We start from the raw sequence: 13,012 nt of genomic DNA, 5'->3' as shown, positions 1-13,012 counted from the left end.
ATCTTTTGTCGAACCACAGCATAAAATACTTTGAGACAACGATTTAGCCTTGCAGTCATTTCTTTTACTGGATAAGTTAACTCTGTTTGACTGCCTTTCAGCAAAATGTAAACTTATTGTAAACAAACACGATAAAAATGTTACTTACATCTCTCTCATCCCTCGGGGATTTCCCGCTGAAAGTTGAACAACTTGAAAGTATTACACGTGAATTTATCGGCGATTTCGTTTGTTTTCTTACCGTTGAAAATCCTCATTCCATATCTTTTTGCCTTTGTTTTTTTTTCTGGTATAGCACTATCTAAGTCCGTTAAAAAGTCGTCGCTAACTTCGGCAAATCGCGATTCAGCCGCCATTTTCCCGAGCATTTCGTGTGGTCGCTGCCTGTGGCGCCTTGTAACCGCCCCTCCACGTTGTAATCAAACTGATTGAATCCATTTTAGCGAATACTCAAACCCCCTCCCCCACTCGAAACATCCATCCACTACAGCCACTACGCGGACAAAATAACAAAATACAAGTTGACAATGGATGTGGATGTGGATGTTTTTATTTTCACGATCAAGGCACTTAATTTGATATTAAATGACATTCTACAGCACTTTGAATCTTGGGGCCCGCGTGTAAACACCCGGTTGCGCGAAACACTTCCCGCCCCTACCCCTCATCGAAGTGCAAGAAGAGAGTCCTTGGCGACGTGCTGCCTAACTAGCCTGAATAAAGTGTGTTTTTTATTACCTTTGGCATAATTTTTTTCGTTGATTTTGCTCCAAGACCTTTATTCGTCATCCTTTTTCGTTCTGGTCAATAACCTTGTCGGTTTGCTGAGCACTTCTACTGATTCTGTCATAGCTTTGACTAGTCTTATGCCATCGAAAAAACATCTGCGTAACCCATCGAAGTTGAAGATTGCTTTTTTGATTATTATTTTCTTTTTGGTTATTTTTCATTTTTGTTTTGTTTGCGTCCGTAATTCTATATCCGTTTCCGTTCCGGTCTATTTACCATTCCTTTGCATCTATGTTATATTCCTTGTCCGTGTATCATTACCCATTTCCGTTCCGGTCTATTTATTATCCCTTATTTTCTTCCATGTTATGTTATATTCCATGTCCGTGTATCGTTATCCATTTCCGTCCCGGTCTATTTATTATCCCTTATTTTCTTCCATGTTATGTTATATTCCATGTCCGTGTATCGTTGTCCATTTCCGTTCCGGTTCATAGCTCTAGGTCCTTGGAGCACGGTTGACGTCGTAGTTGCTTAGAATCTCTTGCCGTCGAGGAACCCTTTGCGGAAGCCGCCAAAGTTGTCCTGTTGGGGTCCGCTCATTCTTGGGCGTGGTGCTGCTGCAGCCTCTACGGGGACAGCGGGAGGTGCCTCCATCTGGGGTCCAGACGCAGAGACGGGTGTGTCCGGGGTTGTCTTGCTTGCTTTACCGCCCTCCTCATCACCTTCTGTGCCCTCATCCTCGCCACTCTCCTGGAAATAGAAAAAAATGTGAGATAAATGGGGTGACGTTAAGCGATTATCCTTCTTGACCATCAAAAGCACACAAAGTTTTACTTTGAAATAGAAAGTGTTTCAAAATGTGAATTGACAGCTTTAACGGCTAAGTTTCTTTCATTATTTCCATTGTATTCATCAAGGGTCCTTTTCCTCAAAGCAACAATCATATATCATATAACAGAGAAAATGGGAGCCAGTTATTAAAGAACTAGCCCGCGCTAGTTCAGGTAGCGAGTTCAAACCCGTAGCGCATTCAGATCTGAAGCAGATTTCTCCACCAAACTCACCTCCTCTCCATAAAATGTGCTGACTATTGATTTGCGAAAATAGTACGCGGCAGCCGCCGAAATGCCGGCGACCGCCAGACCCGTAATGACCGGATGCTGACGGATGAACCCGAACATGGCGGATTGCTGAATCCGTTTGCAGTTTTGAGGAGAATTTAATTAGACTTTGTGACGTCACTAAACTAAACGCTTGTCTCAGGCCCCACTATTTCAAAAAAAAGAAAAGCGCGCGCGCAGAAAAATTCGCCAAAGTATGGTACCACTTCGACTGACTAGTATATAGATTCAGGCACTGCCTAAAGCGGAGCCAGCATATCCTCCAAGTTTACAAGCATAGAATAGAAAGTTTTTGACATTTCCTTACTCAAAGAACAAGGTGAAGGGGTGAGGGCAATCAACAGCTGGAATATCAGTACACCACAGATGCAGTATATGCTTTCTATAATTTCTATTAAAATAGCTACCCATCCAGAGGTTTTTTTTACATAAAACAAGCTTTCCTTATTTGATTTATATAATTTTTATTTCTTGTTTTTTGTTGGCTAGGCTTAGGCTTGGTAATGAGGTCCTAAATCTTGTGACGCCTGCCTAATGCGTGAGTTGACAGCCTTGTAGGTTGATTGTTTTTGGTTTTGTGTTTACTCGCTTTACGAGTAAACACAACCATTGTAATTCTCTATGTAAGTATTACCATTTCTATAAAAAATAAATAAATAACAACTCAAACGCACAAAAAAAAAATAAGAAAATACAATGTGCATTGAAAAAAAATATAAGAAAATACAATGTGCATTGTGGTAATATCAACCAAACAGAAGACGAAAGACCGCTTGATACAATGCATCGATCGAAAGAGGAATTAATGCAGCAGCTACAAACAGAGTTTAAAATTGTTTACTGGGGATTATAGGGAAATTTATTATGAGAATCACCAATATAAAATTATTGAGTAACTTAACTTAGTAAGAATTATAAAGTTTTCACAGCTTACGTCGGTTTAGCACTTACCATCGTTTTGATAGAGACAAAATATTCTCTCCTTCCTTTATAGTTCCCCTTTCGTCATTAGACATTGTCTTGCCAAGATTCTGGTATCTTTTTTGGGAGTTTGTGACAGCAATTTGTTAAGCAACAGTTCGTCGGTGAAAAGATTTTATAGCTGCTCGACAAGGTTTGGATGAAATTTAGCGCTCATCTAGTTCTCTCTTTATCAGTTTAGTCCACCGTCAAAGTTGAATCATTTTTGTTTTAGCCGTTCTCGGAAGTGATATCACAAGAGTTGTGGTGTCGCTAGGAACCTGTAAAAAAAGTATTTTAATCTTAAGTATTTTAATCTTAAAAAGTGTCCTTTGTGAGGATTTCTGGTTAATTGGAAATATTAACTAACTATTAATCGAGGGCTGGTACGGAGAAATATCATAACGAGTTCTTTGAATGTACGTGGTGAAAAGTGGCCGTGCTAAAAGACCAAAAGTCTGATATTTCTCCGTACAGCCCTAGCAAGAGAGGTTAATAAAAGTTTTATTATATGGCTTTAAAAATTAAAATGACCAGAAAACAAATCAACTTTCGCTTTCGCGAGAATTTCGATTAGTTTATCGATCGATTTAAAAAAGGCGGGAAAACATGGAAAACTCGCGCGCGGCCAACTAAAAAAAATGTGAGAGTGAATACAGACATTGGTGTGAAAAGATGTTGCTTTAAGTAGCCCTCCAGATGTAAAAAAAGAATTATCCTTGGGCCCAAATAAATGGAAATCGAAGCAATAAGATTTACTTGGTTTATTTAACGTCCAGCGTTGTTTTCATCGTTGTGACAAGCACAGTGAATGATATAATTCAACGACTTTTCGGGCTATTTCTTCCAATATGTACCTTTTGAAAGCTACAGGATTCAGCTAAAGATCCAAACAATGAGAAAAAAAAAAGGTCAGATGTCTTTACGGCATGAATGGACTGTTTTGTGTGAAAACTTAACGGTTTGTAGAGAACAAACTTCTGAAGAAGAAAACGCCAATCGCTTTGTGATGATTTGATAATATATAGATTAAGGCACTGCCTAAAAGCGGAGCCAGCAATTTATTCTACTCTAAACTGGGTGTATGTCCTCATCCCCCACCTACCCCCTACGATATCTGACCTTCCAATCCTATCTTAAATGCATAAAAATACATGGCTTATAACTTTTACTTTTCAACCTTTTCCTATTTTAATACAATTATATCCTCCCAATCCCCCTAGAGAATACCCAGAACAATGACGCTATTAGTAGTTTTTATTGACAGTACTCAGGATACTATTTGCATAAAGAGGGATCTGAGCTCTTATGTAGGTTTTACTTGATAGATAACTGAACAGAAATAAAAAAGGATTTCTAATTTGCCATATAATCCGATATTGCTAAATTGGGCCTTATTCATTTATGTTAGTCTTGTTTTATTTATTGAGTATACTTCAGAGAATCTACAAAGAACTTTTTCAATTGATCAATAGACCTCTTTGGGATCAGTAACCCTCAGAAAAAGGGACCTTCAAGGTTATTTGCCCCATGAATAAATAGGCAAACACTGCTATCGCTGTGGCATGGAAGGACACTTTAGTAAAGACCCAGAGTACAAAGCCAGAGGTCGGATGTGTAATAAATGCGGCAAATTGGTCATTTTGCCAAAGTTTGCAAAAGCAAAGAGCAAAATAGCAAAGAGCTAAATAGCAAGAACTTTAAACAAAAAAGGGAACTGTACACCAGCTTACCGAAAAGTGTGACGAGTATGCGTTTGCAGTCACGGAAGGACAAGGGTGCGTAACCATTGATTCAGAGCTGGGAGGTGTAGAACTAAAGGGAGTACTGGTGGACTCTGGATCTACATGCAATGTTATCGACAGAACAACTTGGGAAGAGTTGAAGAGCAAGAACATTAAATGTAAATCATGGAAATCCCAGAAGAAATTGTATGCTTATGGGACAGAAGAACCACTGAACACTGCTGGAGAATTTGAAGCAAAACTGACATATAACGACAACTCATGTTATGCTCGCTTTGTTGTTATTGAAGAGAGGGCAAGACCTATACTGAGTAGACAGACCCGTGAAATTCTAGGAGTTCTGCGGATACAAGTGAATACGGTTCAAGAGGATGAACTATTTAAAGAGTACAAGGAGTGTTTTACTTGAGTGGGGAAATTAAAAGATTTCCAAGATAAGATACATGTTGATGAGACTGTAAGACCAGTTGCACAGAAAGCACGACCCATACCCTTTGGACTAAGAGGCAAGGTAAACCAGAAGCTTGAGGAGCTCAAGAACCTTGATATCATTGAGGAAGTGTCAGGACCTACACCTTGGGTTAGTCCAGTTGTTATAGTACCCAAGCCATCAGGAGAAATAAGACTGTGTTGACATGAGAATGGCTTATGAGGCTGTGGTACGGGAACTACACCCGATACCCACTGTGGATGAGATTCTGTACAACTTGAATGGGAGTACAACATTCAGCAAACTAGACCTCAAGTGGGGCTTTCATCAGATTGAGTTGGATGAACAGTCCAGGGTTATCACCACATTTGTGACACACGAAGGTCTTTTCAGGTACAAGCGGCTCTTGTTTGGCATTTCGTCTGCACCAGAACTATACCAACACATTGTGCAGCAAGTATTGTCAAGCTGCGAAGGAGCCTATAATATTCATGACTACATAATCGTACATGGTCGCACTGTGGAGGAACATGACGCAAGGCTACGGAAGACTCTTGACCTGCTAAAGAACAAGGGTCAACTCTGAATAAGGAGAAGGATGTCAGAACTGACATTTATGGGCTATCTCTTGTCTAGCAAGGGGATTGGTCCCACAGAATCTAGGGTGGAAGCAGTATTGAGTGCTAAAGAACCGCAGACAGCAGGAAAGGTACGGAGTTTCTTAGGGCTAGTCAACTTCAGTGCACGCTTAATACCAGACTTAGCTACAACAGCAGAGCCACTGCGGAGGCTGACTAGGAAAGGAGAGGCATTTGTATGGGGTCAAGAGCAACAGAATGCATTTGACACTCTGAAGAGAGATCTAGGCAAAGCAAGCACTCTTGCTTACTTTGACAAGAATGCAGAATCAACGAGACTAGTGACGGACGCAAGCCCTGTCGGTTTAGGAGTGATCCTCACACAAGTGCAGAATGGATGTGAGCGAGAAATAGCTTATGCAAGTCGCAGTCTCACTGATGTTGAGAAACGTTACTCCCAGACCGAAAAGGAAGCTTTAGGTTTAGTCTGGGGATGTGAAAGATTCCACATGTATTTGTATGGGGTGGAATTTGTGCTGCTAACAGATCACAAGCCACTGGAAGTAATCTACTCTACAAAGTCCAGGACTTCTGCACGCATAGAACGCTGGATGTTGAGATTACAACCCTACAATTTCACAGTCAAACACATACCCGGAAAGGAGAACATTGCAGACTCACTTTCGAGGCTTACGGGAGCCAAAGGAGTGTGCATCAACACTGACGCGGAGCAGTACATCCGTCATGTTGCGGAAATGGCAGCACCTGTAGCTATACCGATGGAGGAGATTGAGAAAGAATCTGCGGTCGACCCTGAGATTAAACAACTTCGGGACTGCATCCTAACAGAGAATTGGGATGGTGCTCCAGCTCAATACAAGGCTGTGAGACAGGAACTGTCTACCCTTGGTAAGCTAGTACTAAGGGGGACTAGATTGTTGATACCTACCAAACTACGGAAACAAGTTCTAGAGTTGGGTCATGAGGGGCACCACGGGGTAGTCAAAACAAAGCAAAGACTAAGGACTAAAGTGTGGTGGGCAGGGATTGATAGACAGGTGGAACAGAAGTGTAGAGCCTGTCATGGGTGTCAGCTGGTAGGGGCATCCACCCTACCCGAACCCTTGCGACACACAGTGTTCCCCACCCAACCCTGGAAAGACCTGGCAGCTGATTTAATGGGACCACTACCTTCTAGAGAGTATTTGTTGGTAGTTGTGGACTACTACAGCAGGTATTATGAAGTTGACATTCTGAGATCTGTAGTGTCAAGTAAGATCATAGAAAGCTTAGACAAGATTTTCTGTACCTATGGTCTCCCTGAATCGCTTAAAACAGACAACGGTCCTCAATTTGTGTCGGAAGAATTTGAAACATAGCTAAAAGCAAATGACATTCAACACAGGACAAGCACACCATTATGGCCCCAAGGTAATGGTGAGGTTGAGAGACAGAATCGTAGTCTATTGAAAGCACTTAAGATCGCACAAGCCGAGAAGAAAGACATACAACAGGAACTCAGAAAATTCCTGAATCTGAAAACAAACTGTCAACTAACTTCGAGTACACTCCATATGAGATTTCTAGTAAACACGGAAACGAAGTAACAGTCACTTCATCATAAGGAGTTAGTTACAGGAGAAACGTTACAGACATCAAGAAATACTTTGGAACAGGTGATGAGGCTACACCTAGCGTGGAGAGCTCTGTGGACACTAGGCCGACTAGAGAGAGAAAGTTACCTTTGCATCTGAAAGACTATGAAGTTTATGTGTAAACTTCATTTATTGCACATATAGTTACATTTGAGAACTGTTTCATTGAGATTTGTTGTTTCACACTTAGGGACTGGTATAGACCTAGTCTCCTTGTGATGTTAGAGTTAGTTCGAAAAAGGGAGGAGTTGTAGTGTCCGGGCTACCTGTGTTATGACCGCGCTACCTGTGTAAGGAGCATATTATAGGATGTTCGTTCGTTGTAAAGCAGATGGTCGAGACAAGTATTAAACAGTTGTGTTTACGAATGCTATAGCTTTTATTAATTCAGATTTTAGGGACGTATCGACACAGCAAGAGCATATTATGTTGGCTATAGGGAAAGAATGTGGGTTGATTGAATATAATTATACTAAACAAGAAAGGAATATGAAAAACATTTATTTACTAATGCTGTTCCTCTCATCTATGCTTTCATTTCAACCAGCTACAGAAAACCTGCCTAGTTACGGGCAATGATGCGAGATTGCTTTCTCGCCCCGAAACTTTGTTTACTAGTATCGCCCCCAATTTCATTTACTGGTACTAGTAAGTTAATTTGCTAACTTAGCTAATATATGAATTCCCGAATCTTAAAAGTATGATCAAAACTAGAGAGTACTTTTAGATGTCTTTAAGTATACTTTGATTGCGAAAACATTCGCTTGCTACAGAGGGTAAATAGCCGGATATAGTTTTCAACCGATTATGCCAAAGCAACTGAGCATTTTTAGCCGTTAAACTCCTCCTTGCCATATTCTCATTAAATACTATTTTCTAGCTGCGTTATTTCTGTGTACATGCGAACTGTGACGCGGTAAAAAACACGTAAAAGGTCCACGTAAAAGCGTAAGACCGAGTGGGGCCTGGGAGTTGCATGATTTACTGGGTTGTGACACACATGGTACCCGCGCGATGACCACAAAAACCAAGTCGCATAGCCATACCATATTTCTATACCTATGGAGCTCCGCGCGCGGCCTACGGCCAAGCTGGCTCCGCTAAAAACATTGCGCACCCCTTGTTATGTATTCATACCCCCTGGGTACGGGCCTTATGTATTTTTTGCTGGTTACAGATCCTCGCGTTCTAGCTTTTTTGTTGCATAAAACACAAGGACTAACTACGGGAGGCTATCGAGCCAAAATGTGTTTTCAATGCAAAAGATAACCTCAAGTTTTTAGCGTCAGATACAGCTGAAATATGCCATATTGTTTTCGCGTGTTTCCCTTCAAATGTTTTCATAAGTTTCACATTTTTAACGTCATCACCCTAACCGTCGTCATCTGTACAGGACTCTACTATTCCGCAATGTCACTCAGAGGAACAGCAGCTTTTGCGAGTCGAGTCAGCTCAGCTCTGTTCTTCGCTATCTGCCACTCTGATGAGCTCTTACATCTCAACAACTGCAGAAGAGTGTTTCTAAATTCCCGGATGCGAAGCGCGTAGATAATTGGGTTAACTAGCGAGTTGCTGCACTGGATAAGAAGCACACTGAAGACGGTGTCTGATGACATCGCGGACGTTCCTTTGATTGACATGATCTGCATGATTGTGAATGGCAGCCACGTTGCTAGAGAGGTTGCAGTAACGATGCATAACGTGTGTGCCAGTTTGCGCTCCTGTCTCTGTCCTTTGGCGATCATAGCGAGACAGCTTCCATTTCGGCGTCTGATTTTTACAAGTATAACCGCATACGATAAACAGATTAACACGAGGGATACCAACAATACTGGCAAAAGTACATAAAATATAGCCTTTGGTGCTTTAAGCTCGTATTTGAAGACGTAATAAATTAAAGTAATCCCTAATGCAATCAACCATGTTAGTGCAATCGAAATCAGGTACGAGCGTGTTCTGGTCTTTCGATGCTGTAGCGGGTACAGCGTGACATACAAGCGCTCTAAAGAGACTAACACTAGCGAAAAGTTCGCAGCGCTAGCTGTGAATTGATAAATAACATCCACACTCAAAGCCAGCATTGTGTCGGAGCTGTTTCCCTTGATAACAGCCTCCGCTAGATATGACACGTAGAGTGGGATGGTCAGTATACCAACACTTAAGTCTGATAATGCGAGATTCATGAGACAGTAAACACTCTTCTTACGCTTTTTCCGCTTGTTTCGCACAAAAGTCAATATAGTCAAGATATTGAACAGCACAACAAACGAGGCATGAATCCCAAAAGTGATGCTCCACGTTAATCCATTGGCCAAACTAGAACTTGAACTAGAGTTTCTTGATAATGAAGAAGTGTTTTTTTCCATAGTGCCAATTCCCTTCTGGCAAGAGCACGCACCTCCAGAATCCAAACTTCATTAATTATTCGTAACTAAAATAAAATTCTGTCATCTGGGCAAACGCTCCGACGAAGGGTTCATGCTCGAGACTTCAGCGAAACAAGTCTGTTTTCCGAGAGGCGTCAAACATAATAAAACATCAGAAAGCTGTGTCGTTTAATTTTCCTGTTTCCACAACGCCTACGCAGACCAACTAACGTAACAGTCTTTTTTAGTTATACCATGATACTCTATCGGGTTCAAGAATATTTGGAATAGCTGGAATTTAGCCAGAAAGAGGGGTTCTTTTTTCCCATTCTTTCCTTTTTCAGTTTGCTTAGCTTGAAAAAGCATTAAATTATGTTCTCTACGTGGATTTCAACTTTATGAGAAAAGAATAATGTTTTTATTTTGCCTCGTCTCTTGTAACTATTAATGGAATGTCTGCCACGACTTTGCGTATTTTGAAAGTTAAAATAAACTCCGTTCCAACAGCTTTGAGAATCACACTAAGATACATTTCTTTATAAACTGAAATTTTTTTCCGCCCTCGCCAATGTACCCAGGATCATTTTATCGTTTTCAACACTGAACTCGAAACTGTTATTCGCTTATTAATGCGTGATGCGAGAAGTAATTGCCTTGTTATTGACAAATTCACAGGATAGTAATAAATGCTTAATAAGATAAGGAGCTAGCTGAACGAAATTTGCTACCAAAGAAACATCGTTCATAAGTGATTCAATCTCTGACGATATAGTATATTATTGCTTTTTGAAAAAATAAATGGAATCACATAAGTTCTCTTTTATTTTTCAGTTTCGTTATCGTACCCAATTATAACAAAATCAGCAGGCGCCACGCTCCCCGCAAAGCTTTCAAGAGTCTGAATCCGACTCGTGTCAGTGTGGGGCGAATCCTTTCTGCCCCCGAAAAAAGCACACGAAATTAAAATTAAATTTTAGTAGCGGACTGAATCCATTTGAATCACTTGAAATTTAATCCCTCTTACAATAAACCCGGCTCCACTCTCTCAGAAGTTTACGGCTAAAAGTTTTTTTGCGAGCGCTTTTTTTGTGATTAGTTCCTAAAAGCCCCCCTGCCGTAAGTAAATTACAGTGAAACCTCAATATAGTGATACTCGTGATTTCCGGACCCACTAATAATATTAAAATATATAAGAAATGATCTCGACTGTGTTTTTGTTCCGAGAAAGAGAGGATTATGGATTATGTAGTTATAGCGAGGTTTCTCTGTACTCAGTAAAACATTAAAATATTGATAACGAGACGTGGAGAATGAAACTGAACAATGAATCGAGGTGATCGGCCCATACCGAGCTCTGTAGGACCAAATGGCTGGTGTAGGAGGGACACCACAAATAGTACAACCAGTAATAAAATACTGTTTTTTTCTCTGACAAGCTGTTGAATGTCATATTTCTTAATGAAACATTTGAATGAAAAATGTGTTTGATTTTCTATACCCTATAAATATAAATATTTTTGTGTAAACAAAAATCTAGAATGGCCGACAGTTTGATTAAATGAGGCAGGGAATCTGAAGAACGGCGATTATTATACCTCCCGTTGCCAAATTTGGTCTCTTTGCCAATGATCACATGGCATGTTTGCTGAATGATGTTGTGCTTCCGCAAAAGTAAGTTTTAAATATAATTTGTAAGCTAAATTTAATTATTTTTCATGGGATGAATGCACCAAGATAAGACTAATGATTATGGGGTCGAAATTATTTTTCGAATAAAGGTCTATAAGGGACTGGTCGTAAAGTACAGGGGGGGGGGGGAGGCTGGGCCGGTAAAAAGTAGGGGTGGGCATCAATTTTTTGGCCGGCAAAAAGGGGTGGGACAAAAAATATTATGTCATGCATTTAGGGGGGGGGGGGGGTTAACTATTTGAACTTAGTCTGGTGGATTTTTATTAACTCACAGTGATCAAGGTGTGTTATTCGATAATTAAGACAACAACAACAAACAGCAACAACAGTTTTTTGTAGTTATTGAAATCTCAATGGAAATAAATCAGCTTCCAGACATATTCTGTTTCACTGTCTGTATCAAAGCAGTCTTTCTCTAATGCCGGATTCAAGTGTTTACATGTGTGTAATGCCTGTTTTGTAAAATCTCAATGGAAATTAATCAGCTTCCAGACATCTTTTGTTTCACTGTCTGTATCGAAGCAGTCTTTCTCTAATGCGGGGTTTATTAAGTGTTTACATGTGTGCAATGTCTCTTTTGTAAAATCTCTATGGAAATAAATCAGCTTTCGGTCATCTACCATCTCATATTCTGTTTCACGGTCTGTACAGAGATTTACCATCTCATCTTCTGTTCCACTGTCTGTATTAAAGCAGTCTTTTTCCAGCACAGGGTTCAAGTGTTTACATGTGTGCAATGCCTCTTTTGTGATAATATAATTTTTATAATTTTTCTCTTGACGATGGGCTTTCCGTTTGATTTTGTTTTATTTTCTTTCTGTCTTTTTCGTTTGGTTGTCGACACTCCACTGACCATAGAATGTATGGAATCATGTAGATTGGTACATCCTGCGATGTTTGCCTTCTGAGTTCTGAGTCTGAGTTCTTCTATTGTTTGTTAGGACTCCAAAATGCCTCCACTTAAACTCTTTAAATCCCTCAGACATTTTTCATCGAATTTGTGTGCACATTCCTGACCATACAGTAGCTTCCCAGAATTTGTGAAAATTTTCACATTATCCTTTTCCATTGACCATGTTAATTTGCCGACTTTATTACTTTAATTTTGTGGGACATTTGAATAATTTATATTGTTTAAGTCAGGTGGCTTCAACTCATCATGCTGTTTCAGTCTTTCCTTCAGAAGCACAAAGTTTTTTTAAGCTTTTTTTTAGTTTGGTTACATGATCATGTCGCCTGCTCTGAGCATGAAAGTCTGAAATGTTTTTGCATTAACACATCGTTTCAACCAACACCTATAAAATACCAGCACCACTTCCTCATTTAGAAATATTGTTCTCTTTGCTTTTCGTAAAAGGAACATAGCCGATTTTTTTTACTGCCCATGGAGTTGGATACAAGGTCTGGAAGACATGCAACGTCTCACCGATCAAGGCAATATTTTGGAGATTCTGAGTGAAGGTAAAACGTATTAAATATATAACCACATCTAACATCCTTAGGAAAACTCAAAAGGGAGTACGAGCAGGGCAACCAGTGGCTACCTGGTGTGGGTCACCTTTTTCTACTCTTGCAAATAGGGGTGGGCCATGGATTATGGGGCAAATAAGATAGGGCGGGCCACATGTAACCTAACTTGCTGTGATTCCCCCCCCCCCCCTTCCCTGTAGTTTATTACCAGTCCCTAAACGGCAAAGAGATTTCTCAACGGGGAAAGGTTAAAAAGGATCGGCCGG

The 13,012-nt window shown here is 40.3% G+C and overlaps 3 protein-coding genes across 4 annotated transcripts; 1 reads left to right on the top strand and 2 right to left on the bottom strand.

The window, feature by feature from the left end:
* Positions 1-287: 287 nt before the first annotated feature.
* On the bottom strand, positions 288-1,930 carry LOC116604760. 2 transcript variants are annotated; one of them, XR_004291230.2, is made up of 3 exons: positions 1,797-1,930; positions 1,173-1,482; positions 288-1,018 (listed from the first exon to the last, which is right to left on the bottom strand). XR_004291230.2 is itself a non-coding variant. In XM_032367587.2 (2 exons), the coding sequence occupies exons 1-2, from the start codon at positions 1,911-1,913 to the stop codon at positions 1,264-1,266; spliced, it is 336 nt and encodes a 111-aa protein (XP_032223478.1). In that variant the 5' UTR covers positions 1,914-1,930; the 3' UTR covers positions 288-1,263. The 2 variants fall into 2 exon arrangements, 1 of the variants encoding a protein (XP_032223478.1); XM_032367587.2 differs by having other exon boundaries at positions 288-1,482.
* A 3,269-nt stretch (positions 1,931-5,199) lies between these two features.
* Positions 5,200-5,574, top strand: LOC116604786 (uncharacterized protein K02A2.6-like). Its single transcript, XM_032367660.2, has one exon. The coding sequence runs from the start codon at positions 5,200-5,202 to the stop codon at positions 5,572-5,574; it is 375 nt and encodes a 124-aa protein (XP_032223551.2).
* A 2,131-nt stretch (positions 5,575-7,705) lies between these two features.
* Positions 7,706-9,884, bottom strand: LOC5522138 (adenosine receptor A3). The gene has a single exon (XM_032367438.2). It carries the CDS (start codon positions 9,585-9,587, stop codon positions 8,622-8,624), a length of 966 nt encoding a protein of 321 aa, XP_032223329.2. The 5' UTR covers positions 9,588-9,884; the 3' UTR covers positions 7,706-8,621.
* Between the last annotated feature and the right edge of the window lie 3,128 nt (positions 9,885-13,012).

The sequence above is a fragment of the Nematostella vectensis genome, chromosome 3, assembly GCF_932526225.1.
Source record: "Nematostella vectensis chromosome 3, jaNemVect1.1, whole genome shotgun sequence".
Lineage (NCBI taxonomy): Eukaryota > Metazoa > Cnidaria > Anthozoa > Actiniaria > Edwardsiidae > Nematostella > Nematostella vectensis.
The sequence above is the reverse complement of the archived record's forward strand: the minus strand, read 5'-3'. Positions and strand labels throughout refer to the sequence as shown.